Genomic DNA, 22,107 nt, shown 5'->3' on the forward strand with positions numbered 1-22,107 from the left:
CTTTAGAATTCCCTCCGTATTTCCTACTTCTCTGACTGTGCTAACCTGCTTAAATTTAAATGTAATGTGAATAGACCTTGCTGCTCAGCTCCCCACAGTCCATATGATCCCGAATAGTAGTCCTGTACGTTCATTCCAAGTAGCGCTATGCCATTGCTCTCAGGTTCACTTGGTCCAGAGTGTTAATTCCTGTTAGGACATCTGCTAGTACTACATAACAGAAACAAGTTTCTTTTTCTTTTATTCAAACATAAAATCAAGGATCAATCATGTTATTTCTATTTTGTGAGAAAAACATGGCGTAGTCAATATGGCATAGCGTCAATATATTTTATTACAGCATCAAAAACATTGTTAATAGTGCCAGCGAAAATATTGCATTTTGTTAATAACCAAATAAAAATATAGTGTAGTCAGAGGCTTCTGCTAATATATTGCATTTTTCTAAATTACAAGCGTCATTCCAAAAGTAAAGGCTCCTATTTTTTTAACTCAAAAAGTTGAAGAACTACGAAGACGGGAGCGGAACCATTTAAACGAGCGAGCATATGTGTTCCAGAATTTATTTTTCTACATAGTTACCACCATTCTTAATGTACTTTCCCAGGAATTCAATGACAATGGGATCCTGAACACTTTAGGTATAATCTTTATAATATTCTGCATGTTCTGTGTTGTTGCACATCTGTTTTTAATGGTGTTGTTACATTTTAACAGACCCAACACATTGTAGACTCCATCACAAGGAAACAGAAAAAAAGGAAAAAAACTTGACTCACTTTCTTTTTTTAACAAAAGCCTTTATATCTGGTATTTCTAACAACATATTTTTTTTAAAATGTTTAAACAGTTCATTTCTCCTTCTCTGGCCACATGTGACTTTTCATCTCTACTGTGATGTCACTGATGTGTGTTGAACACGTTTTTCTGTACACGAGCCACGTCTCGAACACATGCTTCTCTCGTCATGTTTCAAGCAACTCTTCTCCGAACACTGCTTCTTCTCCGGACACCAGCCACATGTGTCCTTTTATCTCTGCTGTGACGTCACTTTGCACAGCCGACTTGGTCATTTGCATATTTTAATGTGGCTGCTGCTGCTCCCAGCATCAGCAGCTCTGTTAGAGTTTCTTCTTTAATTAGTCCGCACACTGCACTTTGAAAAAGTCCAAATAGAAATTTTGAATGCCAAACTGCTTTTAAAAAAAAAAGCCAAAAATCACGAAATTTGGCTTAAAAAAGGTCAATCTGGCAACCCTGGATATGAGAGTTATCTCCCTTTGATGTAGTTTCATTTTCGAATAAATTATAATAATATATGATCATTGTTGTAATGATGTGTTAAAGGAACTCTTAGTAATTTCGACATGTGGTGGTTCTTCACTGAAGAAAGAAGTCAGCAAAATGTTATGTAAAAAAGGGAACATTTGAAAGAAACAGGGCAAAAAGAAAGGACATTGTCTGCAAAGAGGTGCTGGACAAAAGGAGTAAATTAAGGAATTCCTCTTACAGTGTGATTTTATTATTTATATTGAACTATGTAGCACAATATTACTTTCTGAGTATTTATTAGTATTTATTAATGTATCTCATTTGGGTCAATTCTATATTTAAAATACAATGGACGCTATTTTCATAGAAATGTTAATAAACTCATTTGATGTGTGTTACTGGTTTTCATGTCCAAAAAAAACCCTAATTTTTTTAGCTATCCAGAAAAATATCAGATTTATCAAAACATATTTGTTGATTAAATATATTTCTGATTCTGTAGAATTTCCACGGGTCCTGCTAATAATAATTAATCCATTTACATTGTTTGATAAGGGAATTAGATTGTTCACACTATGGATATGTAAAGCTTTCAATTAAAGTTTCTGAAATAATTACAAGATAAAAACTTGGTGAAGTCAGTATCTTTTGCTAACTTATTGTATTTTTATAGACATTATACAAACGGTGTAATCGAACCTTTCTCCAATATATCATATTCTTTTATTACAAAATAAATAGCATGACGCAGTCGAGTGATTCGGTCAATTGTATTGTTTTTATTTTGTATAAAAACATTTGATTGTTGGATGATTTAGTCAATATATTGTATTGCGTTTAGTTTGTAATAAAAATATGGCGTAATTGAGTGCTTCAGTTCTTATATTCATTATATTTTGGTGATTTCACATATAAATCTATATATTATCTATATGTCTATAAAAGTGAGAATGTGTGTGTGCATGTGTGTGTGTGTGTGTGTGAGAGGACAATTCTTAACCTATATACTTAACGAATTTTTCATCTACAGACTTAAAATTTGGTATATAGGGTGGAAAACAGTTTTCATCCAGAGAAAAAGGCTGTTAAGGGGTCAAAATCCAGGGTGGAAAACAGTTTTCATCTAGAGAAAAAGGCTGTTAAGGGGTCAAAGTTGAAAAATTGGTACTTGGCGGTCATCGGATTTATCAACTGTTTTACAATTGCACATGTGCAGTCATGAAACATGACAGCTTCCTAAAGTATAAGTAGGCTTGAAAACACTTTTTAAAGAGCCTGTCAAGCTGGTCTAATGGTTATCGTACTAAACTCACTATCTTTGGGTTTTGGTCCGGACCTCAGCTCGAATATTTTTTTTTACTTACAAGGAGTGAACTGTTTAGAAAAAACATAATATTTGCATGCACATCTCAGTTTCTTTCCGTTTTTTTTACTTCATCTTTTTTTTTTTTAGGAATTTTATGTTACATTTTATACATATGGTATTCATGTTTATAATAAATTAGCCTGGGTGCCCGGCGTTGCCCGGCGTTGCCCGGCGTTGCCGGGGTGTTTGGAGGTTTGTGTTGAACAAAAAAAAAAGTTGTAGTAGGCAGGAAAGTTCGAAGCCGTGGCGCGAAGGCGACAAAGAAAGTGGAGGTGTGCGTAAGTGTTGGTTGGGAAAAAAAAAGGAAAATTGCGAGCACACACACAAAAAAAGGTTGTAGTAGGCAGGCAAGCTCAAACCCGTGACGCAAGGGCGGAAAAGAAAGTGAAGGTGTGTGTAAGAGTGTTGGTTGAGCAAAAAAAAAGAAGGAAAAAAAATAGGTGTGGTAAGCAGGCTCGAGGAAAAAAAAATGAAAAAAAAAACAAAGTTTTATCTAGGTGGTTGTGACGTCACAGGCAGTCGAAATAACGCCTTTTATGCGGCATTGTGGAAGAGAGGGTTGAATGACTTGCAAAAAATGTCAGCGAAAAAAACCGACCCTCCCTGTACAAAAGTACCCAGTTGAGGGTGAAGGAATTAATGTTTTTCGCCAATTTTTTGATATTTGTCATCCAAAGGGTCGACTTCAAAATGATATAGATCTCGTGAAAATCCGTCACCTCTGTCAAAAATTTTAGGCAGGCATACATACATTTAAACAGATTTTTGCCCTTTATATAATAGACTAGCGGAGGGTACCCGGCGTTGCCCGGGTGTTTAGAGATGTGTGTGGTTTTGAGTAAATCAAAACACTCGGGTGTTTGTCTCGGAGGGGGGGGGCGGTAAAATAAAAAATAAAGTTTTGGTAGGTACGTATGAAGGATTGAACCCGAACCCTTGAGTCGAAGTTGGAAATTAAAGTGTGAAAAAAAAACGTGCGACGTTAACCACTGGGCCACCATCAAATATTAACAGAAACATGTTTGAATTTATTTAAGTATTAAAACTTGGCAGGTGCCCGTACTTAATGAGGTCAACTTTGACTGCGGGGCAGTATTTTATTTACTGCGGGGCAGGATTTTGTATTTTTTTTTGTTTCCCCAAGATGTTGTGGGGAAAACCAGCTTCCCATAAAAAGGGGATTGCCCAAATTGAATAGCAATTGTCTGATATAAGGAGAAACTCCACATTGATCAAAGCTGATTGCTTTTGGACGTTTCCGGAAATATGCCGCCAGAATTAGTTTCACTTTTATTATACAAAAAAGCTTAATGCACATGCGGCGATTGAAAAATATTGAATATTTATCTTTTCAAAGTCGAACAAATTAAATAGACAGGCGACCCCCGTTGTTAATTCATAGATATTATCATTTAGACGTGATATAAAAAGTTTTAAGAAGAAATGAGTCGACCGATCGCTTCTCAGAAAAAAGCTGTTCTCGGACATACATACATACACACATTTTCGCTTTTATATTTATAGATTAGCGGGGCTGCCTGGCGTTGCCCGGGTGTTTGGAGGTGTAAAAGAAAAAAAAAAGTTTTAGTACGCAGGCAGGTAGGCTCGAACCCAAAGCCTTGACACGAAGGTGAAAGTGAAAAAAACCCTGACATCTTACCGTTCGACTATGACAGAACAGGAACTGGAAAACGTTCTAATTTAACGTTTAAAAAGTTAAGTGACAGGTGCGTGAATTTAATGAGGTCAAACATCAAGCCATAGGGGAATGAAATGATGCACTTAACTTAGGCTGCAAGCCAGTTTCCCCAAGGTGTTTCACTTTTATACTGAAAAGCCAAACAAACACGCAGAGATTTAAAAAAAAAAATGTGAAAATAGCGTGTAAAAGTCGCTCAAAGAAAAGATACACATGACCTCGTTTCATGAATCTAAGATATTACAATCTAGGGAGTATATAAAAAGTTCTAAGAAACAGTGACCCCCCCCGACCCCTCCCTCTCAAAGCCTTTGGCAGACATACACAAAAAATGCACACACACACTAACACACATTTTGCCTTTTATATATATACTAGCGAGGGATACCTGGCGTTGCCCGGGTGTTTTTCGGTGCATGTGGTCGGGCAGGGTCGGGGGTGTTAATGAAAACCTAAGAATAAGCGAAGTAAAAAAACCTCAGAAAAACGAACGTTAAAAAACCCTGCTTAGTGGGGGGGGGGTTGTACCCGGTGTTGCTCGAGTGTTTGGAGGGTGTGGAGGTGTGAATGAAAACCTAAGAATAAGCGAAGTAAAGAAAGAAAACAGAAAAACGAACCCGGGCGGTGGGGTGGGGTGGGGTGAGGTGTAATCAAAACATCGAAAAAAAATACACAAAAAAACTAACATAAGGCAAACGAACGATGTTAAATGTAAAAATCGAAAAAACAAAAACAAAAAAGAAAACAGAAAAACGAACGTTAAAAAAAAACACGTAAAGAATGGCTTAAATAAGACTGTTTCGATATAAAAATTTTAAAATCGGTGGGTACCTGTGTGTTTTTGGGTGTGTGTGCTCGGTCGGGGGTGTTAATGAAAACCTAAGAATAAGCGAAGTAAAAAAAACAAAACAGAAAAACGAACGTTACGTGAAAAATGGCTTAAATAACACTGGTTCAATATTTAAATTTAAAGAATCGAAAAAAAAAAAGAAAAGACATCTCACACCACGATTTGAACCAATGCCCTAACCAACTGAGCTAACATGACGTACGTGAAATTTAGTCAGTTCTTCAACTATTTAAACTAAATCAGGTCATGACGTCATCTGACGCATGCGTAGAACCGGTCGTCGTCATGAGAGGACAGTTTTTGTTGACCCCCATTCCTGTAGAAAATTGTCGATTTCAGGGTGAAAAAATTAACGTTTTTGGCCAATTTTTCAATATTTTTAGGACGAAGGATGGAGCTTCAATATGAAACCAAGTTTGTTCATTTTTGTTCTGTCTGTCGAAAGTTTTTAGCGGTCACACAAACACACATACATACATACAAACATACATACATACACACATTTTCGCTTTTATATATATAGATAGACTAGCGGGGGTGCCCGGTATTGCCTGGGTGCTTGGAGGTGTAAATGAAAAGAAAAAAGAAGTTTTGGTAGGCAGGTAGGCTCGAACCCAAAGCCTTGACGCGAAGGTGAAAAGAAATGGAAAAAAACCCTGACATCTTACTGCTCAGCCACGATGGGCAGGAACTGAAAAGCATTCTAATTCAATGATTAAAAGTAAAGTGACAGGTGCGTAAATTTAATGAGGTGAAACATCATGCGGTATGAGGAAACTTAACTTTGGCTGCAAGCCAGTTTCCCCAAAAATGTTGTTGGGGAAAATCGCTCCCCCATAAAAAGGGGAGTGTCCAAATGAATAGCAATTGTCTGATATGACGGGTTTTCCCGACATTGATCAAACCTCATTGCTTTCTGGACGTCTCGGCATGAAAGGCCAAGAACACAACTTTGTTTTCACAGTTTCACTTTTTTTATACGGAAAAGTAAAAGAAACACGTGGAGAGTAAAAAATATTGTGCATATCACGAAAATAGCGTGCAAAAGAAAAAAAATAACGAAATAAAAGATACACGTGACTTCCTTACCATACATCGGAGATATTACAATCTAGGGAGTATATAAAAAGTTCTAAGAAACAGTGACCCCCCTCTTTCCTGAGCGCCCCCCCCAAAAAAACCTCACTAACATACATTTTGCCAATTATATATATATATATATAGAAGATATATAGATATATAGAATTTTGCATTAATTAAAATATAATATTTATGTGTATTTTATGACCAGGCAATGCTGGGCAGTCTGCTAATATAATTATTAGACTCTGTGGACCGTCTGGGCGTCCTTACTTTCATGCTTGAATCTTTATGAATAAAAACAAGATCACTGCCATAAATTAGCCATGCTTGTGATAATATATAGCTTCGGTATTATTGACTGACCACAAAGGGACATAAAAAAACTGGACACTAAAACAGAAAATGTTGAAACTATACAGAATAATATACAGAAACCATAAAAATATGTGTCTCTCAAAAATTGACCATCAGCATCATGTGATTATCGTGAGCACAGTGCAATATCCGATGAGCTCCCAGAATCTAAACCTCGATATGGTTCACCAATATCATGAAACAAGAGCCAGCAGAACAACCTCCATCACAAAACTGGCCAAACATTTTGGACAAGACTGTTTTACAAATGAGACAGAATCAGAAAACAAGTCTGCAACAGAAATAGCCTAAAAGAGTCAACAAAAATACACCAAGAACTTGGAAGAATGGGTCAACCGATAGCATGTCAAGTATTTTCTGGGTGAATTTACCCAGAAATATATAGATAAGGAAGGTTAAATAAATTAGCTATAAAAAGGATCGCTCAACTTTGATCAGGAGAGGATTATAATGGCTGCCCTCTTGATCTTTCAAGGTTTGATGACCAATGCTTTTAAGAAAATGAGTAATCTCATCAATGATAGCAAGTGCAGGTTCTGCCACACAGAAGTAGAGAATGTGAACCACCTGACATCCAACTGTAAGGTTCTGCTGGGGAGCTACTATATGATGCAACACAATGGAATGTGTAAATATCTCCAGTAGATGATCTGTAAAAGTCGAATATCGAATGTAGCAGCAAATCTTGGAAACATGTTTACCAGAAAGAACAGTTGGAAATAAGTCATACACCATCAACTATGATTATGCACTCTCTAGAGTTACGTACTTAAAAAAGTCATAAAACCTGACATAGTGATATAGGGCAGGAAGAAGAAAGAAGCAACCTTAGCAGAAGTTAGTGTCCCCAATTATGCTGGATTAAACAGAGCTGAAAGGGAAAGGATAACAAAATACTAAGGTCTTATGTATGACATGAAAAGAAACTGGAATCTTAGGAAGATCTCTATCATTCCAATAATTATAGGATCAACTGTTCTCATGAAAAAAAAATTTTTTTAAAAACTATCTGGCAAATATACCCGGTGAACCAAGTGCAAGAGATATTCAAACAATTGCACTTCACTCCAAGGGACGGCCAAAATCTTAAAAGATCTCTCTCTTTATTGAAATATCTGAGTTAGCAGGTGGATGTTTGACATCCGGTAGGATGCCCCGTCCCCAGCTTGAACAAACTGACAAGAAAATAAAACAAAAACAAAAAAAGACTAAACAAAGGTAAGATAAGCAACAAAATCCCACATCTTCATTGTTGAAATCCCCAGATGCTGCTGGAAAGCCTACTCTTACTTGAGAGATGAAAAAAAAAAAAAAAAAAGAATAAATAAATAATCGAACACTATTCCAAAGAACATGTTGTGCAGTGGTGAGGAAGGAACACTAGAAAAAACCCCCAAAAAACTTCCACCTTACCTGATAATAATCCACAGCCGTTATAAAACTGTTATAAGGCAGTAGAAATCCAGCGCCAGACATGAGGAGAGCCAAATAGATGCAGCTGCATCGATCAATCGGAGGTTTGATTTTCTCTTTGGCCGTTGGTGGACGTGGAATGGCTTCAGCTTTCCGCTGGTCGGCAGGTGGCTCTTTCATTTGGCAATAGCCTTTCGTAAATGTCTCATCCATTTTTTAAAAGAAAAAGATGTTTTTTGATGAAGTGAAAGTCGACAAAGTCTTGTTGGTTTAACTTCCTGTTTGAGGCTGTGAGCGATTTGGCACCAAGATTTCCTCCAAGTTAGGATGATGATCGAACGAGACAAAGCATCAGTCTATTGTTGTTAAGCTGCAAAGAATAATAAATATATGTATATATAAATTAACAGTGCAACTACACTATAATAGCGAAATTTGAAAAGCGAAAAAATCGATTAAAAAACAAAACAAAATAAAGGTATCTATTGACTTTTTGTGTCAATTTCAACTAAAAGCAATGATATCTACTTCATTGGCATGTCAGAAGTACTTAAATATTACAAAAAAGAAAAAAAACTTTCAATTTTTATAATAAAAAAATCCCACCCATATTGTTTTAAGAACACGTGACACAATAACAAGGGAAGTAACTCAGTTATGCTAAAAACGAGGCAAGTAACTCGTATTTATGATTTTTAATGCACAATTTATTAGAAAATTGACTATAGTTACATGCTAATTACCTCCCCTTGGAACATTTTATTTTCACTAATTTTCATCAATAAAATCTTTTCTTTAATAATTTATTTTCTATATTATCGTTTTCGTAATTTTTTGGATATATTCATCACTGTAACATGACAATTAAGTACAGACTATTGGTTTGCCTTGAAATTAAAGATTAAAAATTTCGAAGTTCGCTATCAGTGTAGTTGCATCAAATTAATAAATGGTATATATTGATCTATAGTGCGAATAAACGACTGTTAATTTCTGAATATGGGTACATTTACACTGGGGAACATATTTGTCAAAAATCTTCGATCTCCCTTATTATTTGAAAAATCTGAATCGATAGAATTAAAAAAAAAAATCAAAGCATTTTGTTTGTGTGTCAATTTTAACATATGGTAATATGGTATCATATTCTATCAAGCGACTCATCTCATCATCAGATGCGGACAAGAAACGATCCCTCTTCACATTGCTAGACATTTTGGGGAACTTGTCCAGAATTCACTCTCTCATGAAAAAAAACAAAAAAACAAACAAAAGTAACAACAACAATTATTAAAAAAAAAATCTTTCATTTTGCTTATTTTCTGGGTCCCTTGACCCTTTATGACCTGAATTATGATGTAGATGATTAAAAAATATTTATTGTTAATTTTAGTTTAAAGTCTAATGATATTATGATTGTCTCCAAACTGGAAAAAGTATATTTCAATAAAAAAAAAAAAATGCTGAACTAATACGTACAAGGCGTGTTTGAATCCATTCCCACTTTATTTCTGCCGTTATATTCATTTATTTACGACTGGACGAATTCGTTCAACCAGGTCATAAAGGGTTAAAACTTAATTGATCCAGATTTTTTTCCGAATCCATTTAAACATGGTGGCCGTGAGGGTGTATGGTTCGTTAAGTGCTTTCTATTTTTCCATAGGCACTTGTTTTCGTATGGTAGTTTTTGTTTTACTCGCTAACTTTGGTGTGACGGAATGGATATATATATATATAAGAGGTGCCTTAAATAAGTTTCCAGACATTTTTCTTATGAGCACCTTTATTGATAGTACACACATGAAATTCTAGTCCCCTTTGAAGTAATCTTCTCCGGCTGCAATGCACTTGTACCGTTCCAACAATTTCTGGAAGGCCCCATAGAAGTCCTCTTGTGTGAGCATGTCAATGATCTTTGTCACAGCCTCTTTCATCTCTTCAATTGTCTCATAACGTTTTCCTTGAGCTTAGGGAATAACCAAAAGTCATAGGGAGCAAAGTCCGGATTATATGGAGGATAAGGAACTGTCTAGATTTTTTCCGAATTCATTTAAAGATGGCAGGCGTGATGATGTCTGGCTCGTTAAATGCTTTCTATTTTTCCCTAAACACTTGTTTTCATCAAGCAGTTCTTTTACTCGCTAATTTTAATGTGACAGAATGGCTATATTATCTATATATCTATAAAAATGATAATATGTGTGTGAGGACACTTCTCAACCTATATACTCAACAAATTTTTGATCTACAGACTTAAAATTTGGTATATACAGTTTTCAGACACGTGGGAAACTTTAATCGGTTTTCATCCGGAAAAAAGGTGCACGCGTGAATTGTTCACATGAGAGATTACTTATTATAAGAATAAGTATGTTTGAAAAGACTTATTAAAGAGCGTGTCAAGTCAGCCTAATGGTTATCGTACTTGACTCTCTGTCATTTTGGTTTCGCTTTCAACTTGATTATTTTTTTACTTACAAGAAGTAAACTGTTTAGAAAAACTACAATACTCGCATGCACATGTCTCAGTTACTTTCCGTTTTTGTTTTTTTTACTTCATCTTTTAAAGGGAATTTAACGTTATGTTTAATACCTATGGTATTTCTGTTTATCTATCTATATATCTTTAAAAGTGAAAGTGTCTGTCTGTCTGTGTATATTTCCCTACACAATAACTCTGTCAATTTTCAGTTTACAGTCTCGAAATTTGATATACAGGATACTGAGTTGTATTTTCTTTTTAAATAAATAGAAAAAAGGCTTGCCTTTTTTTTTTTATTGTTTTTGACTTTTTTTTCCATCTCCCTCGACACAAATGAAATTTTTATTAATATTGTTATCTTTTTTTGTATTTTTTTATATAAATAAAAATGTTTTAAAATTGGGTTTAAGTAGGAACAATCACCCCCCTCCCCACACAAACACATAAATACAAATTTAAAAGGGTAACCATGATAAAAGATGCTGGCTGAGAGAGAAATCTTTTAAAATTTCCGATAGAGACGAGATGGACCAACCAACCTCACCATCCCCCTTCTTTTTGAGTTGACTTGTGCCTAAATTTTTTGTTCATTTTCCCAATGGTATTTTTTTTCCTGTGAATAAAAAATTTAATATCTGAAAGTGTAGTATCTGTTTTGATACTTCACTTAAGTTAATTGACCTTGGTCAATGTAGGGGACACCCTTCATACTGAGACAATTACTATTTTTGGGGATATTGCCAGAGTGCCCCTTTTTTGCCCTAATTTTAGGGGAGCTGGGTTTCCCCCACGTTAAAAATGACCTAGTGTCAAATTTGCTTTCGTGGAGAAGCAAATAAACCTAAATAGAAAAAGGGGGTTTTAATATGAATATCAATACACACACACACAAAAAAAAAATTATAGGAGTATAGATAATATTAATCGATATATGAATAAAATGGAAACGATTTTCCCCCCTGAAACTTTGGACATTTTAAGATTATAAGTAAACATTCCCCATGCACAAGTTGTACGCTCACCACTTACTGTTATTACACTTTGCTCCTAATTTACTAATTCTAATTTCTTTTCCTAGTGGACGTACTCTCTTAAATATGTAATCCTGCTGAGAAAGTAACCAAGGTTTTCACTCTGATGCAATTCACTCTTCCACTGTAACTCAAAATTACTGCTTCCGTTTAACAATAGGCTATCATCTTTCCATGTAGGCGGTTTATTATTTGATTTTCTACGTATTAATATTTACTACATAATACATTATGCTTACTGAATCAATTAACAAACGCTCCCTTATTCTTAATGGTTTAATGGAATAACAGTTTCAACCGAATCTACCAGTTTACAATACATATTAAGATTGCATACAATTAGTTTTAAGTATAGGAGATCATAAACACCAACATAGAAATAACATGAAAAGAAACAGTGTTTTTACATATCGTCCTACTTATTTTGTTTGGATTTAAATTTTAAAAAAATTAATTCGATGAAAAAAGAAAAAAGAGTTTTTGATTTTCATTTCAACAAAATTGGAAAAATGTTTTTTTGTGATGAAAATGAAATTTTTTGTTTTCCGAAACAAAATTTGTTTAAATTTGAAGAAAAACAAAAATATTTTTCTCACATTTTTGTTTTAAAAAAAAAAAATGGAAAAATTGGAATCGAAATTTTTAAAATTTTTTATTGAAAAATAAAAAAAAATAAAAAATAATTTTTTATATTTTCGTTTTTTTTTTTTTCTCGTGTGTTTCTGTGTTTCTCGTCTATTCATAACTTTATATTTACCCTGTCAATTCAGGCGCGGTTATCTAACAACTACACTACAAATAATTACAATTCTAGTTGAGATGCATAAGGGGCTAATTAGATAGTATTTGGGACACTTACAGACACTAATATCTAAAGTTAGTTTACCACCACAGTAGTTAGTAACTACAACTACAGTTAGTACACTACAAGCCGACGCTGAACCCTATGCTGAGTTTCATAGCAGTGATGTCACCAGTGTGCCCTGGTTTGATTTGACATCACTCTTAAGGTACCACAAGCCAAAAGCTTCAATATTAAACTACATTAATGTAACAAATAATTGGCATTGAACTTTTTCACCACAGACTCGGCACAGAGCATAGAAACAGGCAAGGTTATAGTTGAAAACATCACTACATACAGTAATCTATGAGCCACCATTTTGAAAAATGGTAGCCATATTGAAATTTTCAAGGCAAAATTGGCTCAATTATATAAGAATGCGTTCATTTCGTTTTTGGACCATAAAGAAATTGTGTTAATCGGAGTTCCTCTTCAAAAATTGAAATTTGTCAGGTTTGCTTCTGCAGCCATCTTGAAAACTAGCAGCCATCTTGAATTTTCTGATGGCTAACGTTGTTTTCTTAAAATGTATGTTCTGACCGTCATTTGTGCCAATTTTGGTGCTTGTATCACTAAGTGAAAGATTCTTATGGAATATTGAGATTATCTGCCCTACTATAAACATTGGCCAGTACGATAGCACAAACGAACCAAAATAATATCTACCGGGTCCCTTCCACTACTCTACACCTCTTTCGATACTCTTTGAAAATGAATTTGTCTCATTGCAACAGTCGCTTACCATTGACTTTTGATGGCAATGACCATTGGTCATCACTGGAATTTGCATGACGATAATCCCCGCCCCCTCAAGGTCTCAGTCCTCTTTGCACTCATCTAATGGAGGTCTGGTTAGTGCTTTATCTCCTTGATATTTCCATTTTCCTCGAGCCTTCTTGACTATTTGGAGTAGTGCCAGTTAAATATTTGATTTTTTTTTTTAGGGTGGAACATACAATGAAACAATTTCAGTTTTCTTGGTTCCATGCAGAGTTCTACCATTTTTTATTTTATTCCTGTTGCAATTTCTGTATGTCTGGTTAATGTTTGTAGCTCATCTGTCTTAGTCTCCGCATTCCAAGGTTTTTCTTAATATTTCAGTCGTTTTTGCCATTGCTATCGATTATATCTTCTCAGCCATCCACCTGATTCCAATTTCTCCAATTCTTTTTGGTAATCTCCAAAAATACCGTTAGGGCTTACAACATGGCCGCCAGAAGAGTCAACAAAAAACTGCGAATAAAATATATAAAACTTGTAATTTCTGTTTTTAAAGTGGGTTGTCAATTTTCTTTATGAAATATACTTCCAAAATAAACTATTACAGTCGTTTAAAACATAATAGAAGTATTGCTTTTTTGTTTTTTAAAAACCATGTTTACAAAATGTCTACGCACGTTCGTAGACATTTTGTAAACATTGTTTTTAAAAAATAAAAAATAATACTTCTATTATGTTTTAAACGACTGTAATAGTTTATTTTGGAAGTATATTTCATAAAGAAAATTGACAACCCACTTTAAAAACAGAAATTACAAGTTTTATATATTTTATTCGCAGTTTTTTGTTGACTCTTCTGGCATTTTTGGAGATTACCTTCTTTTTTTCAAAGTTTTTCTGGATTGTTTCTAGTGCTCCTATTATTATTGGTGTTATCTTGACTTTATTTTCCATATTCTTTTCAGCTCTCTGGCCAGTTACTTGTATTTGCTTCGCTTCTTCATCTCCTTCATAGTTCACCTGTGGTCTCCTGGGACGGCGAAATCTACAGTCTGGCAGAACTGTTTCTTCTTACTATAATAACCAGTCTCCTTGCTTGGGCGATTCTTAAAATTATACAGTTTCAGTTTTTATGATTCTATGTGGTATTTCTTTGTGTTTTATATCTGTAGAAGTTTCTATATGTCTAGGCTGTGCCTGTAGCTCGTGAATTAGTCTCCGCATTCAAGGGTTTTCCTTAATATTTCAGCAGTTTTCATTATTGTTATCCATTGTATCTTCTCAGCCTCTGATTCCAATCTTTCCCATTCTTTTTTCAAAGTATTTTTAGTATTGTTCTTGGCGCTCCTACTATTAAGTTTCTATTTAACTTTCTTTATCTTCCATATCTCTTTTAGCTCTCTGGTAAGTTGAGTGTATTTGTTCCACTTCTCTGTCTCCTTGGTATTCACTCTGTGGTCTGCTGGAATGGCAAAATCTATGATGTGGCAGAACTTTTCCTTCTTGTTAACTAATATGACATCTGGTCTTTTTAGGATTTTATGACTTATGTTTTCAAGAACTGCTGCCGGTTTGTACTTGTACAAACCAGTCCTTTTCCTCCATCTTTCCTTTTCACATAGAATCGGTCAGTATCCTCCTTTGGGTGTAGTGCATTGTGCATAGTCATGAGTTTGCTGGTCTTCTGATCTAGATGCCTCAGTTTTTTCTTTTGTCCAACTTATAAATGGTCCGGAGTATCTTACTAGTGGCACTGCCCTTGTATTTATACCTTTTCTAAGGTTTATACTATATCGTTTAGTTTCACTCACTAGGAGTTCTAATACAGGTCAGAGATTGTTCACTGAGAATAACTGATGGTGTTCTCTAGAGTTTGGGTGACAACAAGTCTCTTCAGATTTCCAGTATTCTCCGCCTCTTTTGATAACCATTACAAATGATTTTACATCATCACAACAATAACAACAAAATTATTATTATTTGTACTCAAAAGAAGTTCTAACACAGATCATCATGAGAAACTGCTCACTGACAACAACCAGTTTCCACATATTTCTAGTACTCTTTGCCTCTTTCGATAACCTTTACAAATGAATCTGCATCATGGCAACAGCCACTTGCCATTGACTTTTCACTGGCAATGACCATTGGTCATCACTGGAATTCGGGTGACAATAACCCTCTCCAAGGTCCCCGTTCTTTTCACATTCATCCAGTGGAGGTCTGGTTAGTGCATTCTCTCCGCGGTCTTTCCATCCTCCTCAATCCTTCTGTACTATTTGGTGTGGTTCCAGTTGATGCCGGCAGTTTTTTATTTTTTTGGAGAAGGTAATTTACGATTATACAGTTTCAATTTCCTTGGTTCTGTGTGGTGTTCCTCTATCTTTCACTTCCGTTGCTGTTTTCATATGACTAGCTGGCACTTGTAGCTCATGTGTATTAGTCTCAACATTCAAGGCTTTTCCTTAATATTTCAGCCATTTTCGCTTTTGTTATCCATTGTATCTTTTCAGCCATTCCCCGGTTCCAATGTCTCCCATTCTTTTTTCAAAGTTTTGCAGAAGTGTTCCTAGTGCTCATATGATTATTGGCATTATTTTGAATTTTTTCATCTTCTTTTAGCTCTCAGATTAGATCAGTGTACTTTCGCTTCTCCGTCTTTTTGATACTCACCCTGTGATCTCTTGTTAACTATTATCGCATCTGGTCTCTTTACTTGGATGGGTTTATCTATAGAGTCTGCATTTGCTGTTTTCTTGTGTCTTTTCGATCTTTGCTTATATATAGTTGGTTCTAATCACATTATCTCGTGCATCTGTTATTAGTGGCTCAGTTTCTCTTTTTAGGTGTCCTTTTTGTAGCCATATTCAATCAATTGGGCGATTGTTTTCTTTTTCTCATTTTATGCCTGCTTCTCCATTCTGTCTTGTTCATTTTTATAGTGTCTCTTGCTGCAGTAATTAGGCTTTCTGTGTTATTATGTATTTTTTCTAATTCTTTTTTTTTTTTGTTGTATCATTCTCACAGTCTTCTATGCTTACCAGTCTTTCCTCTTCATATAGAATCAGTAAAAAAAAATGTTTGTCTGTTACAGTTGCTCTCCTCATGTAATTCATATGTAGCAATCATGAATAATGATATATTATTTCTCAGAGAAATGTCCTTGCTAGGTGATTTGGTTACACACTGCAGAGCGAATTGATTTCATCTGTTTCCTTAAGAATTACTTTAGTCACTTTGGGAATCATGATCGGTTAGAAGTGAGAGTACATTGAAACCAAGAGGGAAGCCCACCCCCTTCCTCTCTCTTGTTCCTCTCCACTGGATGATCTGGCATTGATTATCTTCACCCAAAGATAACTGCTGATAGACTTTCAGGGCCCAAACCACTTACTATCTCTCCTTTCTTGATGTCAAACTTTCTTCCACCTACACCGAACGGTGCAGATAATCGAATAAATCTTTTTATTGTTGTCATAAAAGAAGTTTTGTTTTTCATTTTGCACAAGGGTTTTTGTTACATAAAACTAATACATAGAAGTGCATCTCATTTAATACTATTTCTATACAACTGTGGTGGCTGAATCGTGAAATGGTTCGCACAAATGCTAAAAAGCCAATGGTTCTAATTGCTTCACTCTTCCTTTCTCTGCTTCATTTGGATTTACTTATTCCTTACACCAAAAGCAATCTAACCATATTTGGTAGAAATTGAATTCCACCCATGCCTGACTTGTCCACAAAGTTTTAGTCAGGAATGCACGACAGTTTATGTGGCATCACCGTTCAATGCGGCAGCTGAGTGCCTTTAAGGAATCAGTTCTAAGCAAAGATTTGAACTTTGCTTCAACCATCAACTGATTTGATATTTAGATATTGATATTGTGGCAGCTGAATCATCAAGTGATTCTAACGAACTTACATTTCGGTGTTTTGAATTCAGTTGTCTCCATTTATTTATTAAAGATGGTGAAGCGAAACACGCCATCATAACTTCCTCAATAAATTTGATTTTCTTAGTAAAAAAAAATATTTGATCAATTTACATGTTTTTTGGAATATGACATTTTTGTTCCATGAAGGGTTCGTATATCAGAAAAATTTTTCTGCATATTATTTTTTTTTAATTAGGATGAATTCTGGACAAAAACCAAAAATTAATCTAATACCCTCCTCCAACACACACCGCAAATGTCACCCACAGAATCGTTAATAAAATTCACAATTCTTTTTTGCAATCTAACCAAATTTGGTAGCAATTAACTTCCATACATGCCTGACTTGTCCACCAAGTTTCAGACAGGAATACCCAACAGTTTTTGTTTTATCACCATTCAATGCAGCAGCTGAGTATCTCTAAGCATCAAGTGATTCTAACGAACGTTAAAATGCAAATGTCTCTAATCGCTTACCCTTTTTCTTTCTACACTTCATTGGAATTCATTTTCTTCATCACTTCCAAAAAGGAAGTAAGTTTTCACAGGAATGTATTAACTCAAAATATTTTCAACCAATGAAAAAATCGTTCGCAAACCCCAAAAAGTAACACCTATATGTGAAAGTAATAAGCCAGTGTCAACTTAGAAACGCATATGACCTGGTCAACAAAAATAATTTTTCTCCAGGATTCTCAAACCGCCCGCAGTACCAAAGAATCTCAATAACGTATGGTCAACCCCATCCCCACGCCATTGGAACAATGTAACAGAGTGCATATGGACATGTATGAGAAAATATTAGCAGCAGCAGCAGCAGCTGTTAAAGCACATATGCAAATGAGCAAGTGTGCACAAGCTTTCGTCACAAGAAAAGAGAGGAAAAATGTTGAAGAGAGAAGCAAGTTGTGTGCCGAGCAAGATGGATGTTTTTTTTGTTTGTTTTTTTAAATGAAGGTTACCACTTATCAAGGCCCAGAAGCCACTCGGGGATAAGGGTTATTTCTTGTACAGTAATCAATGGGATAGTGTTGCAGTATTCATTAGTATTGGAGATTTGATAACGTGTCATTACTTAGGGGGGGGCGGTTCATCAGGAATTTGTTTATGCTGGACTTGAAGATATCCATGTTGGACTTGAAGGCATCCATGTGTGAATACAAGGGCGAAAAAGCGCTGTTGCCAGCCAGGGTCAGATGACGGGAAGACAGACACTGTTAAAAATCACATGTGTGCGAAAAGACTTTGGAAATATAATGAAATGCGTTGTTTTGGAAGAACCACAAATAAATTCATTTCATTTGCACGTAAAAAGAAAATGTCGAGTCAGATTTTTATTTCTTTACTGTTTTATTTGTTTTTTTTCTTTACGACGGTACCAGATAATGTGTGTGTCTGAGAGGTTTGAAGTGTAATGACACAGTTAAAAAGTAACGGCCACGTTACTACAAGTCAGAAAGGACTCGATGATTCACGTACCAGCCTTCTTCATCTGGAACACAGATTCTTACACACAGGCGAACAGAAACGAATTGCTACTCACATCAATACACACAATAACAAGAATAGGGTTAACCAACTACACCACAAACTGTGTTTCGCCTCGAATCCAACTACACCGCATAACCACCATTCAAAATTTCAACCTGATCAGAATAATAGTTTTATTTTTTTAGTCATGAATGTTGCTATGGCATAACTTCCTGATCTACATCAATGATCTTCCAAATCATATCCTTAAATCATTCGCATACATTTATGCTGATGACACTACCATCTATGGAAGCACATCAAACGACCAAGTTCTCTCTGATTTTCTCTCCTCTGCATGTGGTACAATGGGGAAAAAGTGGCTGGTTACTTTTAGTGCATCTAAAGCCAAGTTTCTATCTTTACATCATCAACCCTTTGATCCCTATCTGGCATCAATTGAAATGAATGGCTCTCGTCTTGGGGAGGCAAGCTTCTGGGATTGACCGTTACTCCTGATCCAAAATAGAACACGTACATCAAATCCGTCGCCAATGTTGCTGGGAAAATGGTGGGATCCTTCTATTGATCCAGTAGATACCTACCTGCTGATGCAATTCTCTATCCATATAAGAGCCAAGAACGCCCAAGGATGGAATATTGTTGCCACATCTGGGCAGGAGCTGCTAGAAAGTTTTATCCTGCCCTGACAGAGTGCAAAATAGACTTCATAGCCTAGTAGGGGTGCCTTTTCCTCTTCTCTTCAACCTCTTTCTCGCAGAACAGAAGTTGCGAGTCTGTCTCTATTTTATCGTTATTTTCATGGCAAGTGCTCGTCTGAGCTTCAATCTATGCCCTCTCGCCAAACATTCACAAAAACACCCGTCTAGCTGAAAACACTAATAATTTCCCCCACTATTTATCTGTGCCTAAACCTAAACGTAGATTCCATGAACAAAGCTTCTTTCTTAGAACTGCACACCTGTGGAACTATCTTCAGTTTGCCTACTTTCCAGCTGACAACAATATGGTCGTCTTCAAGTTCAATGTAAACAAGTTCTTGATGAGCCGTTTCCTTTAAGTAATCCAATTTACCAAATTTACACTTCTAACGATTACTATGATATTGTTCTTTTGACAATTCTATACTCTTTAACCCTTATCTTCGATAATGGGTCTTGATAATGGTGATTCCTTCGTTAAAAAAAAAAAAAAAAAAAAACTTCTAGCTAGATAAAACTTTGACTTATCCTTACGCTGTCAGGCAAGGGTCATGCATCGATTGACTTTTGTTCTTTATTATTATTATTATTGATGTTGTGTGCTACAATTGTTATCCCGGTATTACAATATTCTGATGTTTAACTTCCATTTTCACTATCTTTTTTAATTTGATTTTAGATTACATTTCCGGATTTCTTTTTACCGAATTTGTCTTTACTTGTTAATCCGCCAATGCACGTGAATACACAAAAGAAACAAAGTAAACAGATGTAATTTCGAAAATATATTCAATCAAATCTAGTCTTGCTCAAAAAATCGAGAGTAAGTTCGTTAAGTGCGGGCTGACGCACCTAATGACCTCGCACTGGTGCGAATCCGCACCAACGTGCACCTACTTAAGTTTTACAGAGTTGAGAACAAAACTATCAAATTAAGCGGCTGGGTGGGGGATAGTCAATTGTTGTATTCAAACTTAGTTTGATAAATTTGTAGTTTTTAAGGCCAAGTAATCATCTGCTATTTTAAAGGGTTATATTTTGGATCCATTCGTGTGTGTGTGTGTGTGTGTGTGTGTGTGTGTGTGTGTGTGTGTGTGTGTGTGTGTGTGTGTGTGTGTGTGTGTATAATGTCGATTAAGCTACACAGAATATTCCGCGTTTCCACGCTAGGATTCTTCAGCCTGAAGAATCCTAGCGTGGATGAAACGCAGAATATTCTGTGTAGCTTAATCGCCATGTATATTTTATAACTTACTAACTAGCTCTACCTATGTATTGAGCACTGTTGAAGAAAATACTTAAATTTTACGCATACATTTAGACTTTCGTATATTAATTTATGTGAGTAAATGAAGTAGTTTTATATATATATATATATATATATATATATATATATATATATATATATATATATATATATATATGTATACATTCACGCCTGCACCCCTTGGAAACACTTCAAATTAACTACGAAAATGCCATTTTTACATCTCCAACACATTTGAAAATAATTTCTGACGAGGACGCTTCACATAACGTCTGAAACGCGTAAAAACGATTTCAATGATTTAAAAACATTATTACAATGATCCAAACATAATTCTCAATGAAAAACCAAGACACGGAATAATAAAATAATGTTAAAAAATACACATTGTTGGTGACTACCCCTTATATATATATATATATATATATATATATATATATATATATATATATATATATATATATATATATATATATATATATATATCAGGAGGTGTTGTGCTTGAGGGTTATGACAATGAAGTCTTATAGGAGAAGATCGTTGGGTACCAGACATTGAAGTAAAAGGAATTTTCAGTTATCAAATATTTGATTACCAATATAATGTGTTGCACCATGATGCTCGTTTGGTGTAAAATTCTCAAATTTTCGAGGTAAACATTTTTTTTTCAAAAGGAAGGAAGAAAAACAACAAAAAATATGCAACCCCCTCGGGTGAGATGTGATATATATATATATATATATATATATATATATTCATTCACATACAGTATTGTTTCGCCATATCTCAGCTCATCAGTGTGGCTAGACTAGCAACTATCTCCAGCCAAGTTTCAAACTCAACCGCCTAGGCAGCAGTCGGCACTGCCAACTGTTACGCTATTCGGCTACTGTTAAGATGCGCATGTGAATTAACAATGTTCAAACATTGTTCAAACGCCTAAGCTCCATTTGTTAACACAAAGAGCACCGCTTAATATGCTCGTGGTATTTTGTTTATCATTTCCTATATATTCTCTACTAATATCTATCTATATATCTATAAAAGTGAACGTGTCTCTGTGTGTCTGTGTGCCTGTCTGTCTTTGTACATTTCCTTACGCAACTCTGTCAATTTTAAGTCTACAGACTCAAAATTTGATATACAGGGTAGTGAGATTTAGGAAAATCTATGTGATTGGTTTTCGGCCAGAAATTTGGCTGTTAAGGGGTCAAAGTTCAACGATTTGTCATTTGAGAACTCTACCAAACTCTTCCGAGAATTTTGGGTCTACACATTTGAAATTTTAGATATAGGTTCCTTGGACATGGATCTAACTTAATAACTTGATTAGAGCCCAAAAGAATAAATATTAAGGGGCCATAATAGTGGTCAAAGTTAAAAAAAATCAACCCTTTTTTTTTTTTTTGCTCAGCATACACCTCCAAACACCCGGGCAACGCCGGGCTGAAATGCTAGTATATATATAAAAGTGAACGTGTCTGTGTGTGTGTCTGTGTGTATGTGTCTGTGTCTGTGTACATTTTCCAACGCAATGACTCTGTCAATTTTAAGTCTACAAACTCGAAATTTGAT

General features: G+C 35.2%; 1 protein-coding gene across 2 annotated transcripts in view; it reads right to left on the reverse strand.

Moving 5' to 3' along the window:
• The window catches only part of LOC145278045 (equilibrative nucleoside transporter 4-like), a 129,368-nt gene that overhangs the window by 61,683 nt on the left and 45,578 nt on the right, over positions 1–22,107 (reverse strand). For both annotated transcript variants that reach the window (XM_080130271.1, XM_080130273.1), the window contains exon 2: positions 8,059–8,428. In XM_080130271.1, the coding sequence (XP_079986397.1) occupies positions 8,059–8,271 (213 nt within the window). In that variant the 5' untranslated portion in view covers positions 8,272–8,428. The remainder of the gene's footprint in view (positions 1–8,058; positions 8,429–22,107) is intronic.

Source organism: Euprymna scolopes, chromosome 6, assembly GCF_053919585.1.
Source record: "Euprymna scolopes isolate OS-2025 chromosome 6, ASM5391958v1, whole genome shotgun sequence".
Classification (NCBI taxonomy): Eukaryota; Metazoa; Mollusca; class Cephalopoda; order Sepiida; family Sepiolidae; genus Euprymna; species Euprymna scolopes.